At 38.9% G+C, this 26560-nt stretch overlaps 1 protein-coding gene across 2 annotated transcripts in view; it reads left to right on the forward strand.

The window, feature by feature from the left end:
* KLHL14 (kelch like family member 14) overlaps nt 1-5349 on the forward strand; it is a 114586-nt gene extending 109237 nt beyond the window's left edge. For both annotated transcript variants that reach the window (XM_027526015.1, XM_027526016.1), the window contains exons 8-9: nt 2337-2494; nt 4350-5349. In XM_027526015.1, the coding sequence (XP_027381816.1) occupies nt 2337-2494; nt 4350-4490 (299 nt within the window). In that variant the 3' untranslated portion in view covers nt 4491-5349. The remainder of the gene's footprint in view (nt 1-2336; nt 2495-4349) is intronic.
* Nucleotides 5350-26560: the final 21211 nt, after the last annotated feature.

Here is a 26560-nt window from a genome sequence, read left to right on the forward strand (position 1 = left end):
CTTGAAACTGATGAAATGAAATGCAGGCCATCTGGGCATAGCACATAAGGCCATTCTATGCATTTATTTTCCACTCATATACCCATATATGGGACTCCTCGGTGGCTCAGATGGTAAAGAGTCTGCCTGCAATGCAGGAGGCCCGAGTTCCATCCCTGGATCGGAAAGATCCCCTGGAGACGGGAATGGCACCCCACTCCAGTACTCTTGCCTGGAAAATCCCATGGACGGAGGAGCCTGGTGGGCTACTGTCCATGGGGTCACAAAGAGTTGGACATGACTAAGCAACTTCACCTTTGTTCATACATTTATTTTCCAATCATATACCCTTCTTAAACCACAGGTTAGATATGGACATTTTTTGTGCTATTTAGCAATACATACCTACCCCTAAATGTAATAAGTACTGGATAAGTGTCATTTTTAAGTATGTATTTTCAAGTTTATAATAGTTAAAGCACATCATCACAGGTGTTTACATAATCAGACTGTTAAAAAAAGTAAAAGATTTTGAGAGAATTGAATATTCACTTAAGAAAAGCAATAAAGTTTAGTCTGTAAAAGTGACTTTTGAAGCCTATTGATTTGGTTTCAAATCTCAGCCTAGCTACAGGCTATGTGACTTATTTAGGTTAAAATTCCATGTGTTCCTCAGTTTCTCATCTATAAAATGAATATAATGTAGAATATCTATAGGGTGGTTGAGAGGATTAAATGAGTTCCTTCATATAAAACACTTAGGAAAGAACCAGATTATAAGCAGTCTATAAAATGCTTGCTTTAACTATTACTATTTTAAAGCTTTTTCAGTTCAGTTCAGTTCAGTCACTCAGTTGTGTCTGACCCTGCGACCCCATGAATCGCAGCACGCCAGGCCTCCCTGTCCATCACCAACTCCCGGAGTCCACCCAAACCCATGTCCATCGAGTCAGTGATGCCATCCAGCCATCTCATCCTCTATCGTCCCCTTCTCCTCCTGCCCTCAATCTTTCCCAGCATCAGGGTCTTTTCTAATGAGTCAGCTCTTCACATCAGGTGTCCAAAGTAATGGAGCTTCAGCTTCAGCATCAGTCCTTCCAATGAGTATTCAGGACTGATTTCCTTTATGGATGGACTGGTTGTATCTCCTTGCAGTCCAAGGGGCTCTCAAGAGTCTTCTCCAACACCACAGTTCAAAAGCATCAATTCTTCGGCACTCAGCTTTCTTTATAGTCCAACTCTCACATCCATACATGACCGCTGGAAAAACCATAGCCTTGACTAGACAGACCTTTGTTGGCAAAGTAATGTCTCTGCTTTTCAATATGCTGTCTAGTTTGGTCATAACTTTCCTTCCAAGGAGTAAGCATCTTTTAATTTCATGGCTGCAGTCACCATCTGCAGTGATTTTGGAGCCCAGAAAAATAAAATCAGCCGCTGTTTCCCCATCTATCTGCCATGAAGTGATGGGACCGGATACCATGATCTTAGTTTTCTAAATGTTGAGCTTTAAGCCAACTTTTTCACTCTCCACTTTCACCTTCATCAAGAGGCTCTTTAGTTCCTCTTCACTTTCTGCCATAAAGGTGGTGTCATCTGCATATCTGAGGTTATTGATATTTCTCCCGGCAATCTTGATTCCAGCCAGTGTTTCCTCCAGCCCAGCGTTTCTCATGATGTACTCTGCATATAAGTTAAATAAACAGGGTGACAATATACAGCCTTGATGAACCCTTTTTCCTATTTGGAACCAGTCTGTTGTTCCATGTCCAGTTCTAACTGTTGCTTCCTGATGTGCATACAGGTTTCTCAAGAGGCAGGTCAGGTGGTCTGGTATTCCCATCTCTTTCAGAATTTTCCAGTTTATTGTGATCCACACAGTCAAAGGCTTTGATAGTCAATAAAGCAGAAATAGATGTTTTTCTGGAACTCTTGTTTTTTCAATGATCCAGCGGATGTTGGCAATTTGATCTCTGGTTCCTCTGCCTTTTCTAAAACCAGCTTGAACATCTGGAAGTTCACAGTTTACATATTGCTAAAGCTTTTTAATAAGATTTAAATAAATCTTTACTGATACTCCAAGGTAAATCAACCTTTTCCAACGACATCTAGCCAGGCATTTTTGCTTTAAATTAATCCAAAATATCAAAGGTTGGGGTTTGGGAGGATTTTTTATTTGTTTGCTTGTTAGATCTTTCTGCCAACTCCTGATTTCACCCGCAAATTTATACATACGTCTTCAAAGGTATAGCTGTCTATTTCTTGGCTCTGGTCATTTATTTTAAAAGAAGCCCTAGCCTTAAATTGGAACCCCAAGAGCTTATTCTTTGATGATTCCATTTTGCTATGTCACTTAGGTTTCTCCCATCTCGATGTAATGCTGGTGGAATGCTATGACCCAAAAGGTGACCAGTGGAATATTCTCCAGACACCCATTTTAGAGGGTCGCAGTGGTCCTGGCTGTGCAGTGCTTGATGACAGCATTTACCTGGTGGGAGGCTACAGCTGGAGTATGGTACGTGTCTACATTCACCTCCTCTTCCTCCTTTTTGCTTGTGCTTACTTTTCATGTCCCTCCAAATGTGTTACCACCCACACAAATACCTTTTACGAGCATCATGTTTATATGCACACAGTAAATTACTTTAAGCAGTAAAGTAGAATCAGTGTGGTTGCTGTAGAACTGGCTTGCTCTCTGGTCAATTGTATCACAAAATGCGGTAGGTCTCTGCTTCTCTCCCATCCTCATGCTTTCCAGTTAAAAGTCGGGCTGAAGTGGTTTTACAGATGTCTGTTAAATCTGTTTAGGAAAGTCTGAAAAGTTTCTGACCGGCAAAGCATAGAAAATGGAAAATAATTGTTCGGTTATCCACAGATTCTCCTTAGGATTATGTAATTTGCCATTGCTTTCCACTTTGCCCCCTCTTTACCATAAAAATTTCCAAACATACGCAAGAACTGAGAGCTCAGTGGGCCCTCTTCAGTGCACCATCCAACTTCGACATCTATCAGTGCTTTGCAATGCTGACTTTATCTCTCCTGCTTCTAAAAATATGTGGTTGAAGCAATTTGAAGCAAATTCTAGACATTATTTCAACCTAAATGCTCCAGTATTTCTTTTTAAAAAAATCACTTGTTTATATAAACACATTATTATTATTACACCCAATAAAATCAACAGTAATTCCTTTATATCCTATCCATTTTCAAATTTATCCCATTGATCTGGAAAAAAAAAAAAAGCTGCTTTTCAAATTGACGTGTTCAAATTAGGATTCAAAAGGCCTCACTTATATTTTGCTATTATATCTCATACATCCCCCACAATCTGGAGAATTACGCCTGCCTCTCGTTCTGTCCTATATCGTTGACTTGTTGAAACAGCAAGGTCAGTTATCTTATAGAATACCCAACGTTCTGGTATTGGCTAATGATTTCCTTGTGTTGATATTTAAAACAGTCCTCTGTCTCCATAGTTCCTATAGACTGTTATTGGTAAGGACCTGAGTTCAGCTTTTTAAAAAAATTTTATTTATTTATTTTATTAATAGCAAGAATATACAGGAGGGGGGCTATGTAATTCAAATGACATATCAGAAGACACATAAGTCTAATGGTCTACACAGCCACCTTTGAAATGATGACTGTATTTTCCTATATATATGTGTTGGTTTTATAAGATTAATTTGGGGTTTTAATAATATTAATTAGCCTCATTTCTTTTGCATCCAACAAGATTGTTATTTAAAGTCTTGAAGAGCCTTAAAAGTTATAGTCTTGTGGAAGCGAACTGTATTGACATATATCATTAGATATTCATCTACATCCTTATTTGCTGGCGTATATTGCTAGCTGCAAACGTATGTATGTTTGGAACCAGAAAATGATTATGTTGGTTGGGATTTTGGGGTTTTTTCCCTTGCCTATGGTAAAAAAAAAGGCTGTTTTGGTTAAGAAAGGGAACTATACAAGCACTAGCCGCTGAGGTTGACAAAGGAAAGAGGATCAAAGACATTTTTTTATTTCTCGTGTGGCCCCTTGAAAACAAATAAATCAACATGTGAATAAGTTGACAAACCTTCATTTCCAGTTTATTTTAAACTGGTTTTGAACCCTCTGTCTCTGATTCTCTATAGTAGTAAGATAAGAAATGGAAAAGTGAGGTGATAATCTAAAATCCAATTTACTTCAATTATTTGAATATTTAAGATAATTATTTCTTTTTTTAAACTTAAACAAGGGATAATTTCCAACATGGGCTAAGTTATCATAAAGGATTTGTAAACCATCCCAATGTAGATGTGATAAATAAGGTTGCCATGGCACTTCTCTGAATAGCCTTCCCTAAGTCTCTCTGCCCTCTATTCCAGGGAGCCTACAAGTCATCCACAATATGCTATTGTCCAGAAAAAGGCAGCTGGACAGAACTTGAAGGAGATGTGGCAGAACCGCTGGCAGGGCCAGCCTGTGCAACAGTTATCCTGCCCGCCTGCGTACCTTACAACAAATAACACCAGGAAACCCCGGAACGACAGATTCTAGGAAGCAGTGACAAGTGACATCCCTATTGTAGCCAGAACAATGCATTCTAATGGTACATCTGCCGAAACCCACTTTAGTGTCTGGTGATTTACAAGAAGCTACAAAAGGAAAAGACCTGTTCTTGAACGGAAACTCTGTCTGTAACTCGGATCACATCAAACTTCCTGTGGTGACAGACTCTTCCATTGCAGACTGGTTTTAACTTGTCTCAGCTTTACGAAATCCCTCACGTGGATCTCGACTTTCAACAGGAGAAAGAAAATACAGAGGAGTGCCCCCCGAGAGACCTGAGATCAGTATTGTGCATTGTAGTTTACCTGCATGTGATCTATGTTGAAGTTTTGGGGATATTGTGTTCATGAATGATTCCAAATTTGACCCACCCAAACACTCATACTACATTACAGAAATGGCCACTGATTCTATATTCCTAACCTGTGGCAGCTTCACAGATTCTGTAGGCAACACAGTTAAAGAAAATCATGTAAGACTGAAGAGGAATGTTTTTGTTTCCATAGAACTTCATTTTATATACCTTCTGCCCCTTACAGCACCTCGTGGGGACGGAGAAGAAAAAGATATTGGCTCTTGTAGCAACTTCTTTCTGCCCTGTCAGTTCTAGGCTAGCCAGAGTCATAAATTCTGTGTCCTCAGTTTTATCCAAAAGATTAAAACAAAATGCACTATTCAGTTTATAGAGGCTCAGGCTTTCTCATTTGGGGCAGCATATAAGGAACGAACAGGGCCTCCCAAGTGGAGCTAGTGGTAAAGAATCCGCCTGCCAATGCAGGAGGCTTAAGAGACATGAGTTCAATCCCTGGGTTGGGACGATCCCCTGGAGGAGGGCATGGCAACCCACTCCAGTATTCTTGCCTGGGGAATCCCATGGACAGAGGAGCCTGGCAGGCTACAGTCCATGGGGCCGCAAAGAGCCTAAGGAGCTAACTGTAACTCCTCAAACAATACCTCTCCCTCTTCCACACCTTTGGCTCTAGAAAAGACTCTAGATGTGCCTCTAGAAAAGCACCTGATGAACCCTCCTTCCCCTCAACTCATTACATTTCTTTGTTGTCAGCAGAGATGCCTGGGCTCAGTGAAGCGAGCCATCACTAGCTGTCTTGAGAAGCACAAGGAATTTAGGAGCAGAAGGTCAGAAAAGCATGAGACAATATCAGTGTGACCTACAATAGAGAAAAACTAGCAGAAACGTGGATTTGATTCTCAAGCTCTTCAGAGCTGCCACAACAATAATTAGGAACAAATCAAAGCCTAAAATATTTTGTGAATCACCCAGAGATGTTTTCAAATCCCTCAAAAAGTATGTCGTTCAGAAATAACCACATAGGGAAGCCACCAATTAAAATTGCCCTGGTGACAAGGTTTCACTGTGGAGCATGTCAAGATGGATGGGTATACTGGAATCCAATGCCATTTCTACAGTAAAGTGCAATCCTTGTTGTTTTTGTATTTATTTGTATGTTCAGATCCAAAGGATCCGTTGTAAAAATATATATATATAAATATATATATCCAGTGGAATCAGCTTTTCATTTCTTTTTCCTTGATCACATATGAATACATAGAAAGAAAGGTTACAGTACTTTGTGATAAAATTCCCAGCTGATGTCATGAAGAATACAAGGTCTCCTTCAAAACCTTTTATCGTCAATAGTCCCCATCTCTTCCGAAAGTCAGTTTATACAAGGGTATTTGCTTTCCTTGGACTTGTTCTTCATTTATTTTTTATTTCTAGCCAAAATAAATAAAAGCATTTATGAGAACTATAAGCAAAGCTTTCTGTATTTCAGAAAGGCGTAAGCTATTAGAAAGTGAAGAGTGAATAAATAAATAAATCACAGAGAATGTAAATTTTGTACAGTATTAGAATGTGTAAATGAAGCTTGCTTGGAAGGGGAAAACTTTAAATAAAAACTTTATGTACTAATTCAACTGTCTCTCATATTCTGACTTATAAAGCATGTGTATAAATCTACCCACTAAGTTATTCGAGGGTTTGTAATTTGTAAATGCATAAATATTTTTATTCTGCAGATACACTTTATCAATTTATTTAGCTTCCTGGCCCTACATATATGTATGTAGTATTAATGCTAAAAACTACAGAATGTTTCAGAAAAAGTGTTGTGAGTTATAAATCATGAATTGAATCTGGTTTTTCCATTGTAAAAATGTTACAATGAGGCATACTTATCCAAGATCTAATAACAGTACTTATAGAAATTATTAGAAGCACCTTATGCATGAAGCAATACTTGCACACTTTCTAAAGGGTAACCCCTTAGAAACCCTAACCCTAACCCTAAACCCTAACCCTAAGTGAATCACATATTTAATTAAGTCAACTCTCTAAATATACAGTGGTTCATTTTATTTTTAGAAATCTGGGGGTCGGGGGGGAAGTCGTGCAGGGCAAGGAAAGGATGGGGCTCTGGAAGACAGTAGGAGAAACTGAGGCACGTGATTGCAGGTTTGGGCAAACTTCCAGGCAAAGAGCCTGCAAACTAGTATTTAATCCTTCCCTGGCAAATCTTCCATTATTGATGACTAAACTGGTAATTAAAGGGCCATTTGACTCTCCCCAATATTCCACAGAAGCAAGAGCAATAGAGTTTCTTTTACCCACTGAATCTTCAGCTCACCATGCTACTGTAGCATAGCAGGAAAGGCCCTTCTCTATAGCAGCCTCCTCTCCTCCTGAGCCAATGCCCAGTTGTTACAGAACTTCTTTCCAATACTCTGAAGCCTCAAAAGCTCTAGTGCTGACCAGTTATCATGATCAGTTAAGAAATTATACTTGGCTTTCTCCTAATCCCAGGGTCCACCTACTTTAAGACCATGTGTGTGTGCTCAGTCATATCCAACTCTTTGCAACCCCATGGACTGTAGTCCACCAGGCTCCTCTGCCCATGGAATTTTCCCAGCAAGAATACTAAAGTGGGTTGCCATTTCCTTCTCCTTAAGTCCATGACTAGACTAAAACCGGAAGAGAAAACATAAGGACCAGATTTTAAAAAATTAACTAGGCTGTGTCTGTGGTCTTAAATTAGTATCTGTGTTTGTTCTCCCCTTTGAGGGCCAAATTTCCAATTTCCCAGCTGCCTGACATATCACTTATCACTATCAACATGCTAAGTATCAAGTATTTATTGAGCATATCCTCAAAGGCATCACTATAAATTCCAGGATCCTGATTAAACTTGGTTCTCTAGGTCAAAATATTTTTAAATGAACAAGCAAACCAGCTAAAATTGGATTAGTAAAGCATAGCAAAGCCAATTAATACACACTGGTGAGTATCTTAATAGACTGAGTTCCTGTGGATGAAGTAGAAGGAAGACCATGACTGATCAAGCCTGACTTCCATAGAAGCACCTGACCTAGAGAATGCTGAAATTTTGGTGGAAAATAAAATGGCAGTGAGAAAAAAGAAGAAAGGTCAATATGAGGAGAAAATATCCAAATACTTAGTATGTTTGGTACAATGGTAGAGCGCTACTCTGCCTTGCGCATTAGATACGGGCCTTATATTGGGTTGTATGTGCGTGTGAAGTCACTCAGTTGTGTCCAATTCTTTGTGACCCTACAAACTGTAGCCCGCCAGGCTCCTCTGTCCCTGGGATTCTCCAGGCAAGAATACTGGAGTGGGTTGCCATTTCCTTCTCCAGGGGTTCGAAGCCACATCTCTTATGTCTCCTGCATGGGCGGGCAGATTCTTTACCACTCGCATCACTTGAGAAGCCATATATTGGGTTGGGTTTCTTAATAAAATTTCCCTACACTGGTTGACTCTCAGGTTTGGTGCATAAACAAAATGTTCAGTTCTATCTAGAGATGCAGACTGAGAATGTGTGTCAAGAATACAACACAATGGGGTAGGACTAAGGAAAAAGTCATCTACAAATTGAAGCTTGAGTGGCCTATTCTATTCTAGGCAGTTGTCTGCTGCTGCTGCTGCTGCTAAGTTGCTTCAGTCATGTCCGACTCTGTGCGACCCCATAGACGGCAGCCCACCAGGCTCCCCCGTCCCTGGGATTCTCCAGGCAAGAACACTGGAGTGGGTTGCCATTTCCTTCTCCAGTGCATGAAAGTGAAAAGTGAAAGTGAAGTCGCTCAGTCGTGCCCGACTCTTAGCAACCCCATGGACTGCAGCCTGCCAGGCTCCTCCGCCCATGGGATTTTCCAGGCTAGAGTACTGGAGTGGGGTGCCATCGCCTTCTCTGAGGCTGTTGCCTAGTATATATTAAAGACTCAGTAAATGTCAATTCTTAACATTAGCAGAAGTAGCATTACCTTAATGTTTTTAGCTCACTGATATTATTGAAAACAAGATGGTTGGAGTGACTTGACGTTTAGGACTGTCTACTCAGGCTCAGAATAATTGTATCACTTCAGGTAAAGTGGTCCTTGATTGTGATCTCTCCTTCCATTTTTCACTTATTAGGTTGACTCTTTCTCTCTGACCTTCCAAATCCCCTTTGTACAACAAAGTGACATATGAGAAAAGGCAAGGGGGAAGGGGAACATTTGGCTGCAGGATGAAGTCACCCTACATTTAGAGAGATGGCAGGCTCCTGACTCCCAGTCAAGACCCTCAAATCTGGGTCATCTGGAAACTGATCGAACTAAATTAGGAAAGTAGAATAAAGGAATAGGATTTAGTTACTGATTCAAAGTTATATGAGCAATATTATAACAACATAACACTTCCACTGACTTCGTGTTTGTTATGGGTCAGGCACACTACTGGGCATTTCATGTGTTTTCCTATTTACTCCTCTAAACAGCTCTATAAAGCAAATGTTAATCATATATGAAAAGTAAGGACACACGCTCAGAGGGGATAAACTATTTGATATACAGCTCATAGGCAGCAGAACTAGGATTCAACCTAAGGCTTTAATCTAAGCCCATCCTCCAACCATCATATTTTCCTGTAACAAAGTTAATTTCTTAGATCAATCATTTGAAATCATGTAGGAAATCCTGGTGAACTGGCTGCTTTTTCCACAAGTGACTAGGATGTGCTGGAGGGGAAAATGAAGAATAACAATCGTGCATTATGGCAAATGCTATATGGTTGTTGAGAATGAACCACTGGGAAGAATGAGCAGAAGGAACTTGCTCTGTGAACTTGGGGCATCCTCCAGTTCCTCCAACTTCAGTTTTGTCATCTGCAGATAGAGTGATAATCTCATCTTCAGAACATTATTGAAAAAATCATATGTAAAGAATGTGAAAACACTTTGCACCTTGTAAACCCTGAATAAAAATACACAAATCAGCTATTACGATGCAATGACTAAATCCAACTTCTAGCCTGGCAATGATACCTTAAAATTTGGCCTCAGTCTCGCTTTCAAGTCACATTTTTCTTTGCTGTTCTGCTCATTGAGCATTGTGAATCCTTGCTTTTCCACATAAACAGCTATGCTTTTCCATCTTTGCCTTTTGCTTGTGCAATTTCTCCACAGAGAATGCCATTTCATGCTCAACACAATCTATTAAAATCCTGTCTTTAAAGGTCATGTTCAAACTTCACTGCCTTCATTAAGCCTTCGTGATCACAACAGTCCTGTGTGATGGTTTTCATCTGACTTCCCTTGGCTCTCTTACTTTCAATACTCCATACTATTTATAAGATTTTATGTCTTACCCCCTTACTAGATTCAGCGTTCCTTGAGGGTAGAGATAATAAGCAATATGTCTTTGAAAAAACCATGAAGTCATGAAATATTTCTCGAATAAAAGTCCTGTTTTTTAAATGATTAATATAATCGAGTTATGGACATTTTGGGAAATACGGAGGGATGAAAGAAAATTACGTTTAACACAATGACTTGTCTCTTGGGCTCCAGACTCTTCCCCATCTTTTTCATTTGCACTTTTGCATTCTGTACAACTGGATTTATATCTTTCTTTAAAGTCTTTATTGAATTTGTTGCAATATTGTTTCTGGCTTACGTTTTGGGGCTTTGACCACAAGGCATGTGGGATCTTGGCTCCCTGACTAGGGATCGAACCTACACTCCCTATACTGGAAGGTGAAGTCTTAATCACTGGACTGCCAGGAAGGTCCCTGAATTTATATCTTGATCTCTTAAATCTTCAACATTTCATAAACATGTTTCCATGTGACAAGGTGGTCTCTATACTAATTTTTAATAATCATAGTATGCTGAACAAACATTCAAACACTGGCAAATTTCGATTTATGTACTGGTGTCACATGTAATCCTCAAACAAACATTCCTTTGTGTTCTTTCTGATTCCTCAAGCCAGTTTTACTCCACAATTCATGTTCTTCTCAACTACTAATATGGTTTCACCATAACATACTCTTTGAAATACATGAAAGTTTCTAGCTCTCCAGAGATGTTGTTTATTCAGCCATCTCTGATCCCTCTCCTCAATTAACGTGTAATGAGCAAAGCTGCAACTCCCCCACCTCCAAGCTCTGCCAGAATAGTTGTGGTAAATTGTACCCTCCTTGTGAATGGATTTAGACCACCACCAAGCTCTCACTTCAGGCCAGATGACATTCATATAGTTTGGCAGGAAGTTCTTTACTTGTTCTCACAAGTTTGTCTTAAAAGCAATTCAGATTATTAAAGCCAGCTGGGATGGGATGCCATGTCAAATTTATTCATTTCTTTTCCAACATGATTGGCCATGTTAAACCAACTCTAAGGAAAGAAAGAAGTTTAAAGCCAAAGGCCTTAAGGCTATGTGTCTGATGAGAAAATATAATCCAAGTCTCCCTAGATCATCACTAGGGTGGTCATCTTCTTTTCTAAATCCTTACAGTATTTATTATAATATTTACTATCTATATTTTTCATATAGTTTACCTATCACATATCTTATTATATTGATGATGTATTATGATGTATTTGTGGCTTGTTTTAACTAATTCCCTTGGTGGACAATGGACAATGCCTGAAATGGTATATTTCTCCACAATGCTTTTCCCAATGTGGTGCTCCATGAATGAGCAGTGGTTGACTTTAGAAGTATTAGAATCCCTGGAGTAGTGGAGTTATTTCCACCTCATATTGAAAATGTAAGTTGTATATGGATTTTCTTAAAGACAACCTAACCGTTGCTAATATGACGAACCCTGCAAACAGTCTTGGTCTGTGTGTGTGCAAGCTAGTTGCCTTTGTCATTTTAACCATGTCCCCGCTATTTAATGACTGTGAAAGCCAGAATTTGCATGCAGAAACTCTTGTTTCTTCATATAAACATCCCATTATTATGAAAATCTTTGCCCCAGTACACAAATGGGATGGTACTGGTGTAATTCTGGCCCCCGGCTCAGAAAACAATACAAATACTGCTTCTTGGGTGATCTCTTCATCAGTGACAAGTATGTAAGAATTCTCTTGGTATCCCTAGAGCATTTTTATGTTTTATGCTGTTGTTGTTTTGTTCATGTATTCCTTCCACCATGGACAAAGCTCTGTGATGGTCCCTGCATAGGATATACACATCCCTAAGTCACTACAGTGCAAGGTATACGTGCAATGTCGTTGTTCAGTCACGTGGTTGTGTCAGACTCTGCAACCCCATGGACTGCAGAGTGCCGGTCTTTCCTGTCCTTCACTATCTCCCACAGTTTGCTCAAATTCATGTCCATTAAGTTGATGATACCATCCAACCATCTCATCCTCTAAAGATATACACATAAGGCAAAGTGGGAATTCCAGAAAAGAGTTGATGTCCAACTAGGAGAACCAGGGAGTCAGGCTGGGTCAAAGGAAGTATACAAAGTCAGTACTAAGTAGAAAATGAATGGATCTTTTTTCAGTTAATGTTTATAAAGACAATCTCTGAAAATACAATAAATAACAACTAAGCCAGTTTCATATAGAAAACTACTAGATAAATAAATAATTGATGAAGAAAATGAAATAGTGAGAGGTCAAGGAATTTTCATGTTTAGATAGAGCAAATTAAGCCACAGCAGGCCAAGACTTCCATATTTTTCAAGGCATTAGAGAGCTATAAAAGCAACTAGGACTAAATGAACTCAAGTTCTAGGGAGGGAAACATGCTCTGAGGTGAATTTATGATGGCCAGTATTTTTTCTCTAGGGACATTTTCAAGTCCTGGCCACATGTTGATCAACCCTAGCCCAGGCAGAGGATCAATCCAATGGGAAAGAGAAACCAGCCAACTTTAGCTGTCACACAGAACTGAAGTGACACAATGAAAACCCCAAGGAGCCCTAAACACATAGCCAACTTTGCCTGGAAAGAAATTTCTGGAGTTCTGGGGTTGTACAGAAAGATGGGGAACTAGGTCAAAACTTCTAGAAAGCCGGAAAAACTTCCCACGATCTCAAGACTTGCCAGATGAAAAGAATTGCTTCAAATACATGACTGCTCACTCCCTTAGGACATCTGCAAATTTTAAAGTTTTATGAGTTGGAAGAATAGTTACATGGAAAATGGCTGAAGGGAAGAGCTGGATTTTCTTTGGACTTCAAGGTTGAGGACACAAAGAACAGGCTCTCAAGCAAAAGCCTGGGAGAGCCTGTCCTAGGAAGAGGGACCCTAGCCAAGCTATATCCATGACTGAATTGAGATAGCCACCTCCTCATTCTATCTGCATAACAGAAAAAGAGGACACATGCTCCAATGGGAGATAAAATTATATCCAGCCACTATAGTACATTATTTAATACACAAAACAGTGCATTTAGTCAAAAATTCCTAGACTTGAGAAAAGTACAGCTCCATATGCATTATAACCAACAGAATAAAACAGAATAGAAATGGACCTGCTGATCCAGATTTTTGAGTTAGCAAGGGAATAGCTATAATCAATGTGTTAAATAAAATATAGGAAAAGTGAACAAAATAAATGAAAGGATGAAGAATCTCACCAGAGTACTAGGATCTATGTTGTTTTTTAACTTATGGTTACAAAAGGGAAAAGGTTAGAGAGAAGGATAAATTAGAAGGTTGGGATTAACATATATACACTACATAATCAACAAAGACCTACTGTAGAGCACAGGGAACTCTACTCAATACTTTGTAATAACCTACATTGGAAAAGAATCTGAAAAAGAATAAATATAGGTATACGTATAACGAAACCACTTTTCTCTACACCTGAAACTAACACCATATTGTAGATCAACTATTCCAATATAAAATAAAAATTTAAAAAGAATCAAATGGTTATTCTAAAACTAAAACAAATTAATATCTTACATTAAGAACTCAGTCAATGGAGTTGACTGAAAATTAGACACAGCAGAACACAAGATTAATAAACTTGAAGAAAGATTAATAGAAAACATTCAAAAGGAAGCATAAAGAGAAAAAAGAATAGGAAGGACAAAGGACAAAGTGCTTCTGGTAAGCACTTACAATGTTTAACATATGTATCACTAAGTTCTAGAAAGAAAGAAGAGAGATGACATAAAAGCCATATGTTAAGGTATATCGGCCAAGGATTTTCCAAAACTGTTAAAGAACATCAACTCACAGTTACAAGAAGCTCAGCAAACCCCAAGCAGGATAAAACAAAGCAACACACGTGGTACATTAGAGTGAAATTCCTGAAAAGCAAAAATATTTTGTCATTGTATGCTTTTCTTTTCTTTTTAAATTGAAGTATAATTTATAATGTTGCATTAGTTTCAGCAAAGTGATTCAGTTATACACATATATATATATTCTTTTTTATATTATTTTCTATTATGGTTTATCACAGAATATTGAATATAGTTCAGATTCTTTTCCCTAATAGGATATTTCAAAATATTGAGTATACTTCCCTGTGTGATATAAGTCATCCTGTTGGTTATCTATTTTATACAAAAAATCTTAAAAACAGCTAGAGATGAAAGTTATATTGTTTTCAAAGGAGCAACAATGAGATTTTCAACTTAGTTCTCAACAGAAATGATAGGAGCCAAAAGAATTTATAATAACATTTTTAAGCACTGAAAGAAAATAAAAGCCAACTCAGATTTCTATATCTGATTTTAAAAATCCTCTCAAAATTGAAAATAACAGTAGAGAATTTCAGACTAATAAAAACTGAAGAAGTTTATCATTAGTAGGCCTACACTAAAAGAAATGCCAAAGAGAGATTTTCAGGAAAAAGAAGATGATCACAGTTGGAAACATGGAAAAAACAAACAATGAAGAAGACAGAAGATGATACATCTGTGGGTAACTATAAATAAATATTGGCCATACAAAAATAATTGGGAATTATTGTGAAATTTAAAATGTAGAGATAATTAAAATGTATAACAAGAATAATTCGAAAGACAGGTGGTGGTGGTGTAGTTACTCAGTCATGTCTGACTCTGTGAGACCCCATGGACTGTAGCCTGCCAGGCTCCTCTGTCCACGGGGTTCTCCAGGCAAGAATACTGGAGTGAGTCGACATTTCCTTCTCCAGGGGATCTTCCCGACCCAGGGTTGGAGCAGAGTTTAATGTTTTAAGTTTCTAGCAGTATTAGAGAAGAGATAAAAAATAATTTTAATAAGTCATGTCAGGTTGTGATCTCTAGGTTAACCATTAAACTACTGCTGCTAATAATAACAACACGCTTAGCAGGTGGCACTAGTGATCAAGAAAGTGAAAGTGTTAGTCACTCTTGTGACCCCATGGACTGTAACCCACCAGGCTCCTCTGTCCATGGAATTCTCAGGCAAGAGTACTGGAGTGGGCTGCCATTTCCTTCTCCAGGGGATCTTCATGACCCTGGGATCAAACCCAGGTCTCCCACATTGCAGGCAGATCAGTCAGTTTTACTGACTGAGCCACCAGGGAAGACTGGTGATAAGGAACCCTCCTGCCAATGCAGGAGACTCAAGGTTCAGTCCCTGGATCAAGATGATCCTCTGGAGGAGGGCATGAAAACCCACTCAGGTATTCTTATCTGGAGAATCCCATGGACAGAGAAGCCTGGCGGGCTACCATCCATAGGATCGCAAACAGTCGGACACGACTGGAGAGACTTAGCATGCACTGACAATAAATGTAGTATGGCAGAAACAAACATAACAGTGTAAAGCAATTATGCTTCAACTAAAAATAAATAAATTTTTAAAAATAAATGTAAAATTAACAAATAAATAGGAGGAAAGTAGAATAATGAAAATAATTCTATAAAAAGCAAGAAAGAGAAAAGAAAATGTCAAACAGACCAAATTAAAAGCAAATAAGATGAGAGATATAAAACTAAATATATTAGTAAGCTCAGTAAAGATAAATGGGGCTTCTCAGGTGGCACAGAGATAAAGAATCCATCTGCCAATACAGGAGACACAGGAGATGTGGGTTCAGTCCCTGGGTTGGGAAGATCCCCTGGAGGAGGGCATGGCAACCCAGTATTCTCGCCTGAAAAGTTCCATGGACAGAGGAACTTGGTGGGCTGCAGTCCATGGAGTCACAAAGAGTCAAACATGCCTGAGCACTCACACACCTAAAAATAAATGGACTAAATATTCCAAATAAAAGAATAAGATTATCAGACTGGTTTAAAAACAGCTCATTATATGATCCTGCTATTGCTACTGCTACTGCTAAGTCACTTCAGTCGTGTCTGACTCTGTGCGACCCCATAGACAGCAGCCCACCAGGCTCCCCCGTCCCTGGGATTCTCCAGGCAAGGACACTGGAGTGGGTTGCCATTTCCTTCTCTAATGCATGAAAGTGAAAAGTGAAAGTGAAGTTGCTCGTGTCCGACTCCTAGCGGCCCCATGGACTGCAGCCTATCAGGCTCCTCTGTCCATGGGATTTGCCAGGCAAGAGTACTGGAGTGGGGTGCCATTGCCTTCTCCGATATGATCCTAACAGGAGACAAAAATTAAATACAAGGACATATCAAAAGAAAGCTGATGTAGCTACCATAGCAGTAAGTATGGTAAAAATTTAAAAATATGTATATAAACAGAGTTCATGAAAATAAGTATGACTTCTTCCTATGTTAAAAGCCTAGCATTTCTAGGTTGATAATACTTTTGCATACTAGGTGCTGCTTTACATATTATAAATCAGTTGTAGCTAATCAATATTTTAAGAAATTTAAGAAATTATCGGACATGAAAGGAAAAAGAAAAAACAGAAAAAGCAGATAAATAGGCAAATGGACATGATAGATGATAGATAAAAAGATTGCTAGGTAGATGATATATAGATAGCAAATAGATAAGAGACGTATCTTTTTGCATATTTGTTACACACTCTCCCAGGATTAACATCTTTGGCTTGAATTTCTACCATACTTCCTAGCTTTATAGGCCCTCTCTCACAGTAATGATTCTTTAAGCATGGTTCATAATCTCCAGGCAGGCTGCCCTTCACAGCCTCCAATCTCCACCCCCACACAAACACACAACTCTCTCAGTAATCTTCAGAAGAAAAGAGATAATATAGCTCCAAAAGCCCTAAAACCACTGAGGGGTAGGGAGTAAAGTCAAACTAGAAGCAGGATGATGTATTCTAAGAATGAAAAAAAATATATATGCTTTCTCTGCTGAAGGAAAATATATAAAAGTAGTATTGTTATCCCAAAGTGGGGGGAAAAAAATGTCCTGTTTGGGGATAAAAAGTGAAGGAATTTGTCTGGTGTATATCACTATGGATGTCAATTAAGTCTCAGATTCAGGTTTGACTCTTTAAAACGCTAGCGAACGCAGACCAAGTGGATTTTAAGACATGAGTAGTTAATGGACGAAGCAGAGTGTTAATAAATTCCAAAGGGCTTGTTCCATCAAGAAAGACTCAGCTAATCTGCTGAAGCCTAACTCACAGGACCTCCTAAGACACATTCTGTTCGTGTTTGTGTTCCACACCAATTACAGATTTCTGAAGGGCCATCAGAGCAAAACTATGCCCTTAATATGTAAGCCGACACTGCTGTAACTAAGATTGCAATTGGACTGGGACAAATCTCTATGATCTTGATATATGAAAATCCAGATAGATGGTTTCCATAGAAATGAATAAAAACATTTCCAAATTACTTATTCAAGATTAATCCACTGCAGGTCTGCAAAGCAAATACATTTGATGAGGCTCAGTAAAGCAGCCAATGAAAAATAAACTACAATTGTCCAATAAGGTAGTTCCCTTCACTGACAAAAAAAAACCCATGCACAGTTAAAATGTGCTTTTAGGCAAAGTGTTACCTTTTAATTTCAGGTGCACAAATCCATAAAATTAATAACTAGAAACACCTTAAAGATTACTGAATAGGGTTTTAAATGGATGAAAAGAGTAAAGACTGTAGCCACTGATCCTCCTATCCAAACTTTGATCCGATTCTTTCCTAGCTGGGTTAATTTGGGCAAGTTACAGTCTTCTCTCTCAGCCTTAGTTTCATTATCTGCAAAATGGGAGTGATGATATTTTTCTCTTGAGTAGAATGAAAAAATTTTACACATTTCAGGTGAAGACAGCATAATGCAGAAGGGTTGTACTCAAGACCATTATTCGTAAGAGAAGGAGAAATTCAGAAGCCACATAACTCGCTTCAGTGTCCCAAGTCAACCATCCTCTAGCATTATTCCCTTTTCTTTACGGTTGGTATGATTTCCATTTATACAAGTAAACTGAGCCGGAAGCCTGGGGAATTATCCAGACTAAATGATTGGTCTTCAAGTGCTCCATTGACACAAGTCTACTCTCTTACCTCCTCCCAAAATGCTTTGATTTCAGATATCTGGTATGAAATCCAATACTCTAAAATTTGAACTCATGGCATACATAGCAGGATATTAAATGCAATTTTTCCTATTGTCTCAGGTTAGAACTTTGGCTAAGTCTTCAAAACTGAAGACAGTGGGTATTCAGTACCAATATGTGTTAGTTTAGGTCCTCTGAGAAGCAAACACCATGATAGGTACAGACGTGAAAAAACATGTATTCAGGAAAAGGCCTATTTGGGAGATGGAGGAGGCAGTAGCAGAGACAAGAAGAACTTTGAGAATACAATTCGAGGGACTTCCATGGTGGTCAGTGGCTAAGATTCCAAGCTTCCAATGCAAGAGGTGGGGGTTCGATCCCTGGTCAGAGAATGAATATCCCACATGCCACGCAGCATGGCCAAAAAAAAAAAATGCAATTCAGGTCTGACCATAGTGAAGAAGGAAGGGAAGAAAGGAGAGTTGGACATGGAGAATCTTAGCCTCCAGTTAGCCTCTAAAGTTTGAAGGAGGTCAGTCAGAAATTCTAAAACCAACATCACTCATCAGAAAAGTCCCCTACTTGGAGGGAACAGGTCTGTATTAGTACGCGAGACCCACTCGGTCATTGGTTGGCAGCAATCCATGAGGACAGTGGCTTTGACACAGTGACCAATTCAGAGCTCAGCCACTGGGGCTGTCAGTCAAGCGAGCTCCCTGCAGCAGGAAATCTGAGCACTGGATTTGCATGTCTTCTTATGTGAGGGTCATATTCCCAGAGGACTTGCTGAAGTGGTTAAAAAGGTCCAGTAACTTAAAACCTTCCAACACTTCTGATGCAAAGACTGTAAATTTATTAGAGATTTTCAAAGGGAATTTGTAGAATTCAAGAGTGCTGGGGCACTTTACTACTCTCCAGACACTCATGGAAATCAAAGCTATTTGACTGAGTAGAAGCTAAGATCTCTGCTAACTAGCAAAGATACCTTCCTGCTCTAGAACACTGAGCCTGCTCTGTCCTGCTTCCAAAGCACAATCCAGAGCACCCTTTGGAGAACCTAATATGTGTTCCCATTGATTAGGGACCAGGGAGCAGACAGCGCCTTCCTTTATGCTGGCAGAGCCGGGAGGTGGGATTCTGGTTGGAGAACCACTGACATATACATTTTGGGCATTCCCTCTTCACATCAGATTTATTATTTGAGATCCAGTTTGTGCAGCCTTCGTTGTTGTTTAATCGCTAAGTCGTGTCCAACTCTTTGCGACCCCATGGACTGCAGCCCACCAGGCTCCTCTGTCCATGGGACTTCCCAGGCAAGAATACTGGAGTGAGTAGCCCTTTCCTTCTCCAGGGGATCTTCCTGACCCAGGGATTGAATCTGAGTCTCATTCATTGCAGGCGGCTTCTTCACTGCTGAGCCATCAGGCAAGCCCTTAGAAAGAGCAAAGGCTACAATTGTACTGTTCATGGCTTTGTTATTTGTCTGTGACTTGAAGCAGATTATCTCACTCTTCCAAGCCTCCATTTCCTCATCTATAAAAGAGAATAGTAATTTCTACCCAAAAAGTCTGTTGTCAGAGTTAAATGAGATAATGTAACAGCTTGAGAAACCTCTACCAATAGTAACTATATTTCCAAATAACGAAATAAAGTGAGTGCTCTGTAATCTTGTCCTATTGTACATTTTGAGGAAACACAGATTTTGTTATGTTAAAAAAGCACTTTTACAGTAGATTCCTACTGGTTATCCATTTTAAATACAGCAATGTGTACATGTCTATCCCAAACTCCCTAACTGTCCCCCCACCCTGCTTCCCAGTGATAACGCTGGATTTGCTAAGTCTGTGAGTCCGTTTCTATTTTGCAAATAAATTCATTTCTACCTTTTTTTTTTTTTTTAGATTTCACAAGTAAGCACAGGGAACTCTGCTCAATATTTTGTAACAACCTCACTGGGAAAAGAATTTGCAAAGGAATAAATATGTATACATGTATAGCTGAATCACTTTGTTGTACAACTGAAACTAACACATCGTTGTTAATCAACTATCAGTTCAGTTCAGTTCAGCCGCTCAGTCGTGTCCGACTCTTTGCGACCCCATGAATCGCAGCACGCCAGGCCTCCCTGTCCATCACCAACTCCCGGAGTTCACTCAAACTCACATTCATTGAGTCGGTGATGCCATCCAGCCATCTCATCCTCTGGCGTCCCCTTCTCCTCCTGCCCCCAATCCCTCCCAGCATCAGAGTCTTTTCCAATGAGTCAACTCTTCACATGAGGTGGCCAAAGTATTGGAGTTTCAGCTTTAGCATCATTCCTTCCAAAGAAATCCAGGGCTGATCTCCTTCAGAATGGACTGGTTGGATCTCCTTGCAGTCCAAGGGACTCTCAAGAGTTTTCTCCAACACCACAGTTCAAAAGCATCAATTCTTCTATACTCCAATATAAAATAAAAAGTTTGTTTTTAAAAAGTGAAAGTCGCTCAGTCATGACTGACTATTTGCGACCCCATGAACTATACAGTCCATGGAATTGTCCAGGCCAGAATACTGGAGTGGGTAGCCTTTCCCTTCTCCGGGGAATCTTCCCAACCCATGGGTTGAACCCCGGTCTCCCGCATTGCAGGCGGATTCTTTACCAGCTGGGCCACAAGGGAAGACCATAAAAGCCATTTGTAAAGAACTTGTAGCTTATAAGGAATTCACTGAAGACCTGGAAATTTAGTGGGACTAAAGACAGCTAGTGAACTTTTCTCAGTACTCCTGTGCTTTAAGGACAATACTTTCATAAGTGCACAATGTTTTATTGTTTAATGACTCTTCATTACTCTACAGTTTGCTTCAAGTTAATACATGTGGCAGAATAATGAACTATCCCAATTTGACTAGGATCTTTACAGTTTTACCACTCAAAGTGTCATATCTCAGAAACCCCTCAGTCCCAAGCAAACCTGCATGAGTCGGCTACATATGAAGTTCCTAGTACATTTGCCTAGAATATTTTAGGCATTCAGTTAATGTTAACTATTGTCATTTTCTTTTATTGACATTTGAATTCATTCTCTGTCAGCAAGACTGTGCTGAACTTTCAAGTACAAAGGTGAACGAGAGTCAGGGTCTCCCTTGTAGAGCACAGAGATTAGCAAAAAAAGTGCACAAATGAGACTCAATGAATTCACTTCCAAAGTTGGGTTTTGGTGCGATGTACTCTGTATTTCCATAGAATCTTTATAGAGTAAATGTAATATATATACTTTCTAAAAACTGCTGTATTAGTCAGAACTCTCCAGAGAAACAGATCCAAGAGGAGAAATATATATATATATATATATATATATATATATATATATATGTCAAGAGGAAAAATATATAAATATACTCTTCTCATATATATATTATATATATAATATATATTATATATATTACAGGAAGAGTTATTATGGGATGACTTATTACGGGATGTGGCTCGTACAATTATGGAGGTCAAGAAGACTCCAGTTACCCGACCACTAATCTACATGTTGTGTGAAGGTATCTTGTAGATGTGATTAAAGTCTATAGTCAGGTTATTTTAGGTAAGAAATATTATTCTAGTTATGGGACTGGACTTGATTCAATCAGTTGAAATACCATAAGAAAAGGAGAGGGACTTCCCTGGCATCCAGTGGCTAAGACTTCCAATGCAGGGAGGTGCAGGTCCAATCTCTGACCAGGGGGCTAAGATCCCACAAGCCTTGTGGTCAACAACCCAGAAATGTAAAACAGAAGAAATATTGTAACAAATTCAATAAAGACTTTAAAAATTGTCCACATCAAAAAAAGAAAAAAAGCTTTTTAAAAAAAGGAGGAAGAAGAAAAATAAGAAATTCCACCTGTGGATTTCATCTTCAGCTAGTGCTGGACAGTTCCAGCCTGCCCTTCTTGACCACCTGTGTATGGATTTCACTTGCTAGTAAACTCCACTGTTTCAAAAATAGCCCTTCGTGATATATTTTCCCCTTAGAGTAAAAAGCATTGACATCTGAGTCTTGAAGTTTAGCCTCTTCGAAGGCATATTTCAAAGGGGCTAAACTTCAAGGGGTAAAACAACCCAATTAGGCAGTAAACACAAATTTAAATATGACAATAACCACCTTTAAATATGGCAATAACATTGCATATTACAATTTGTTATTTTTGTCAGCATAAAAGGTAGGGTTCCACCAAAATACAGAAGTAGAAATATAGATATGTCCTTAAAATTTTTATTGATTTTATTTACTATTGTCTCAGCATAAGTTTATACAAATTGAAATTAATAAAAAACTACATAAGAAGCACTATGCATTTGCAAATGCTGTAAAATTTATCCTTGTTATCAACAGAATACAAGTTACGGGAAAATCTTGATAATAGCAACATAACTAGTGATTTTACTGAAATGAACATACAAAAAGTAAGTTTTATGAAATAAACATATACTTTGGAAGGAATGATGCTAAAGCTGAAACTCCAATACTTTGGCCACCTCATGCGAAGAGTTGACTCATTGGAAAAGACTCTGATGCTGGGAGGGATTGGGGGCAGGAGGAAAAGGGGACGACAGAGGATGAGATGGCTGGATGGCATCACCGACTCGAAGGACGTGAGTCTGAGTGAACTCCGGGAGTTGGTGATGGACAGGGAGGCCTGGCGTGCTGCGATTCATGGGGTCGCAAAGAGTCAGACACAACTGAGCGACTGAACTGAACTAAACTGAATATATAAATATGCATGCTTTTATCTTTACCTATGTAAACCTCACTAGCCTATCAATAAAACGCACATACATGCAAAATTGGAGAAGGATATAGCAACCCATTCCAGTATTCTTGCCTGGAGAATCCCTGGACCGAGGAGTTGGATGGGCTATGGTCCATAGGGTCTCAGAGTCGGACACGACTGAAGCAACTTCGCACACACACACGTAAATGCAAAATAATAATTAAATTCAACGACCTTAGATACTTTGCTGACTTTCAGTCATATACAAACCACATTTGTATTCATTTTTTGTCACTATAGAGCTATTTTATTAAGGTAAGAGTTTGGACATATCTTTAAGAGTTTGCTAGTTTCTTTAATAGCTTTTTTATAATTGGACTTAAGACATCTCATGTCCCACATATGTCAAGAACAGGCCTGAATTGAGACTTGTCAATATAATTTTGGTTTCTCCACCCTTATTATGCTACCACAATAAACACCCAAGACTCATATAGAAGAGCCTCTAGATTTTTCTATACTCCCAAGAGAGCTTAAAAAGCAAAAGGAGCTGAAAGAACATCATTAGAAAATGTCCTAAGAAAGATACAGAATGAGTTGCAAGGACCTGATGACCAGACATTATTGCAAGACTGTCAGCTTTAGGGCAGACAGCAATAGCCATATATATGCCATGGTCCTAAAGAATGAATTCCCTCCCAGTAGTTGAGGGTGAAAAACAACCACTTATACTTCATGTGATCATATCAACTGAGACTGAAAAGGGATTTGACAAAATTTACCACTCATTAATAATAAAAACTCTCAGAAAAATAGAAATAGTAACACTGCAGTTTAAGAAGGAACAGTACCAAAAAAAAAAAAAACCCACCAACCACTTACCAATAACATTGTACTTAATGATGAAAAACTGAATGCTTCTCTCCTAAGGCAAGAACAATGCAAGGATATCAGCTCTCACCATTCTCTTTATAGTGCTGAAAATGGTAACTCTTGCAATAAAGCAAGTAAGGAGGGAAAAAGACAAAGATAGGAAGAAGAAATAGATTTGTCCTTGTTTGTACCAAACATGATTGTCTATGGATAAAATTCCAAAAATCTACCCCCCAAAATTTTGGAACATATAAGTGTATTTTGCAAGATAACAGGAAAAGATAAACATAACAAAAAACAACTGTTTTTCTATATACCTTCCCAAGAGGCACTAATGGTAAAGCAGGTGACTCAAGAGACGCAAGTTCAATCCCAGGGCCAGGAAGATCTCCTGCAGGAGGAAATGGCAAACCACTCCAGTATCCTTGCCTGGGAAATCCCATGGACAGAGGAGCCTGGTGGGGTTGTAAACAGGACAGTCAAACAGGACTGAGCACACACTACCCCACTATACCATCAATGAGCACATGGACACAGAAAAAAATACATAATACTTTTTCAGTCACTCAAAAAAGATAAAACACTAGGTATTAAATCTAACAAAACATACCTGAAAACTACAAAACACTGATAAAAGATATCGAAGTTCTAAATACATAGCAAGCTGTAGCGTGTTTATGGACCAGAAGGAAAAAAAAAGCCGGCTGAGCTACAGTCCATAGGGTCACAATGAGCCACACACGACTGAGCCACTGATCATGCACAGAATGAAAGGTAGAAAGAAGATTAGGACAAGTTGTCCCAGTCAATTAAAGTTAAAAAGAAAAAAGACACAAAGTACCTTAAAGATTTTATTGTAATTTAAAATACACAAATGCACATTTATTTGCTAATCTGCTGCTATAGGCTCTTCTTTGAGAATCAAACATCAGTAGAGCTGGGTGTGTCTACACACACCCATGTCGTGCTGTCTACCATTCCAGTGTGGTTCTTTAAAGGGAAAAAAAGCTTATAGAAATTTTTTGTTGTTGTTTTTCTTCTTTTTCAAGCAATTTACAGTTATCTCTGACACAAGTCTAATACAACTTTTTAAAGCAAGTTTCTAGTTCTCTCCAAAGGAATCATAAAAATGAAATGACTGAACTAACAATCTTTCCTCAGGGATAACTCTTAATATGTGGCACAGATCTTTTAGTGCAGATCTAATCCCAATCTATTTTTAAACTGAGGTGAATTTTTGGATGTGCTGATTTGTATTTTTTTCCTATAAAACATATTTTACTCCCCTAATAAAAAATAAGTCCTGAATGTTCCTATAAAAAAATAAGGTGGATAAGTTCATGGTCATAATAAAAAATGTAAGTTATCCATGTGCTCATAATCCTTCTTGGTCTCCTTTCTACCATGACCAAAAAAATGGAAATTTCTGTCCAAAGTAAATTTTTCTCCACCTCATTTTCCCTTTGCACTCAATGTGTGTGTGTTAGTCACTCAGCTGTGTCCAGCTCTTGGCAACCCATGGACTGGAGCCCACCAGACTCCTCTGTCCATGGGATTCTCCAGGCAAGAGTACTGGAGTGGGTTGCCACTCCCTTCTCCAGGGACTCTTCCTGACCCAGGGATCAAACCCAGGTCTCTTGCACTGTGGGCATATTCTTTACCATCTGAGCTACCTGGGAAGCCTTACCTTTCTCCAATTTCAGCTGTGCTCAAGAAATATAAATTTTCACCATCAGTGAAAGTAAAATATAACTAGAATAAGAAATACACTACCTAACATTTAAAAATAAGTACACTTTTATAGTACATTCTAAACCCCAATATAGGACAGCACAGCCAAGAATCCTTTCAAGTACAAAAACCCCATCACCATAAAAACCCCAATATAACTTGTTTGAGAGGATTCATGGCTCTGTTGTCCTGGTGCATATTGAAACAACTCATATGCAAAGGTGAAAACATACAAGGTGTCCTCATTTGGGGACTTACCCCAATAGTTGAGTAATTTCTATCAACCATGTTAATGGTAAGTGAGTTGCCCATGTTTTGAAAGTAGTGTTCATTGTCACCTAGGACCATCTATCTCGCTCTGTTTAATTCAAGCATGCCCTGTACAGTATCCTGATAACAGGGTACTGTGCATGTGTTTACATATATATGTGTGTGTGTGTTTATATATATATGTGAATCAAAAAAGTAAACATGCATAGACTCTGAAATAACTGAATATATGCATTCGAAGCTTTTGATTCTATTCCACCAAGTAGCTATTACAGACCACATGATGCACTGGAAATGATCACTGGAGAAGAACTGCGGAGACCACCCACAAACTCCATCTTCGACAATCCAGTCTGTGTGCTTGACTTTGATTTCCTGCTCAGAGTGCCAGTGGCTCTGCTAGCAAGCTACCTGAAGACACTGATTTCTCAGAGGACGCAGATCAGGAAAGAGAAACCGAACGAAAGGGAAACAAGTGTGCTCAGGATGAACCCCACAAGGGAAAGCTGAATCTCAAGATACAGAATTTAATTTTTCTGGTAATGGCATAATTCTGCTCTCAAGTGAATCTTTATTCTACTTTATTTTTCACTTATTATCTCTGAGGCACAATTTTTAATCTCTAGTTCTCTCACCACGTAATTTAGACATTTGTATATAGCAGTAAGCTATATGTGCTACGTGAAACAGTCTGGTGCTAAATTGTTTTTCCAGAGTAGATCTTATCATTCCCATTTTCTGT

Source organism: Bos indicus x Bos taurus, chromosome 24 (assembly GCF_003369695.1).
Source record: "Bos indicus x Bos taurus breed Angus x Brahman F1 hybrid chromosome 24, Bos_hybrid_MaternalHap_v2.0, whole genome shotgun sequence".
NCBI classification, from domain to species: domain Eukaryota; kingdom Metazoa; phylum Chordata; class Mammalia; order Artiodactyla; family Bovidae; genus Bos; species Bos indicus x Bos taurus.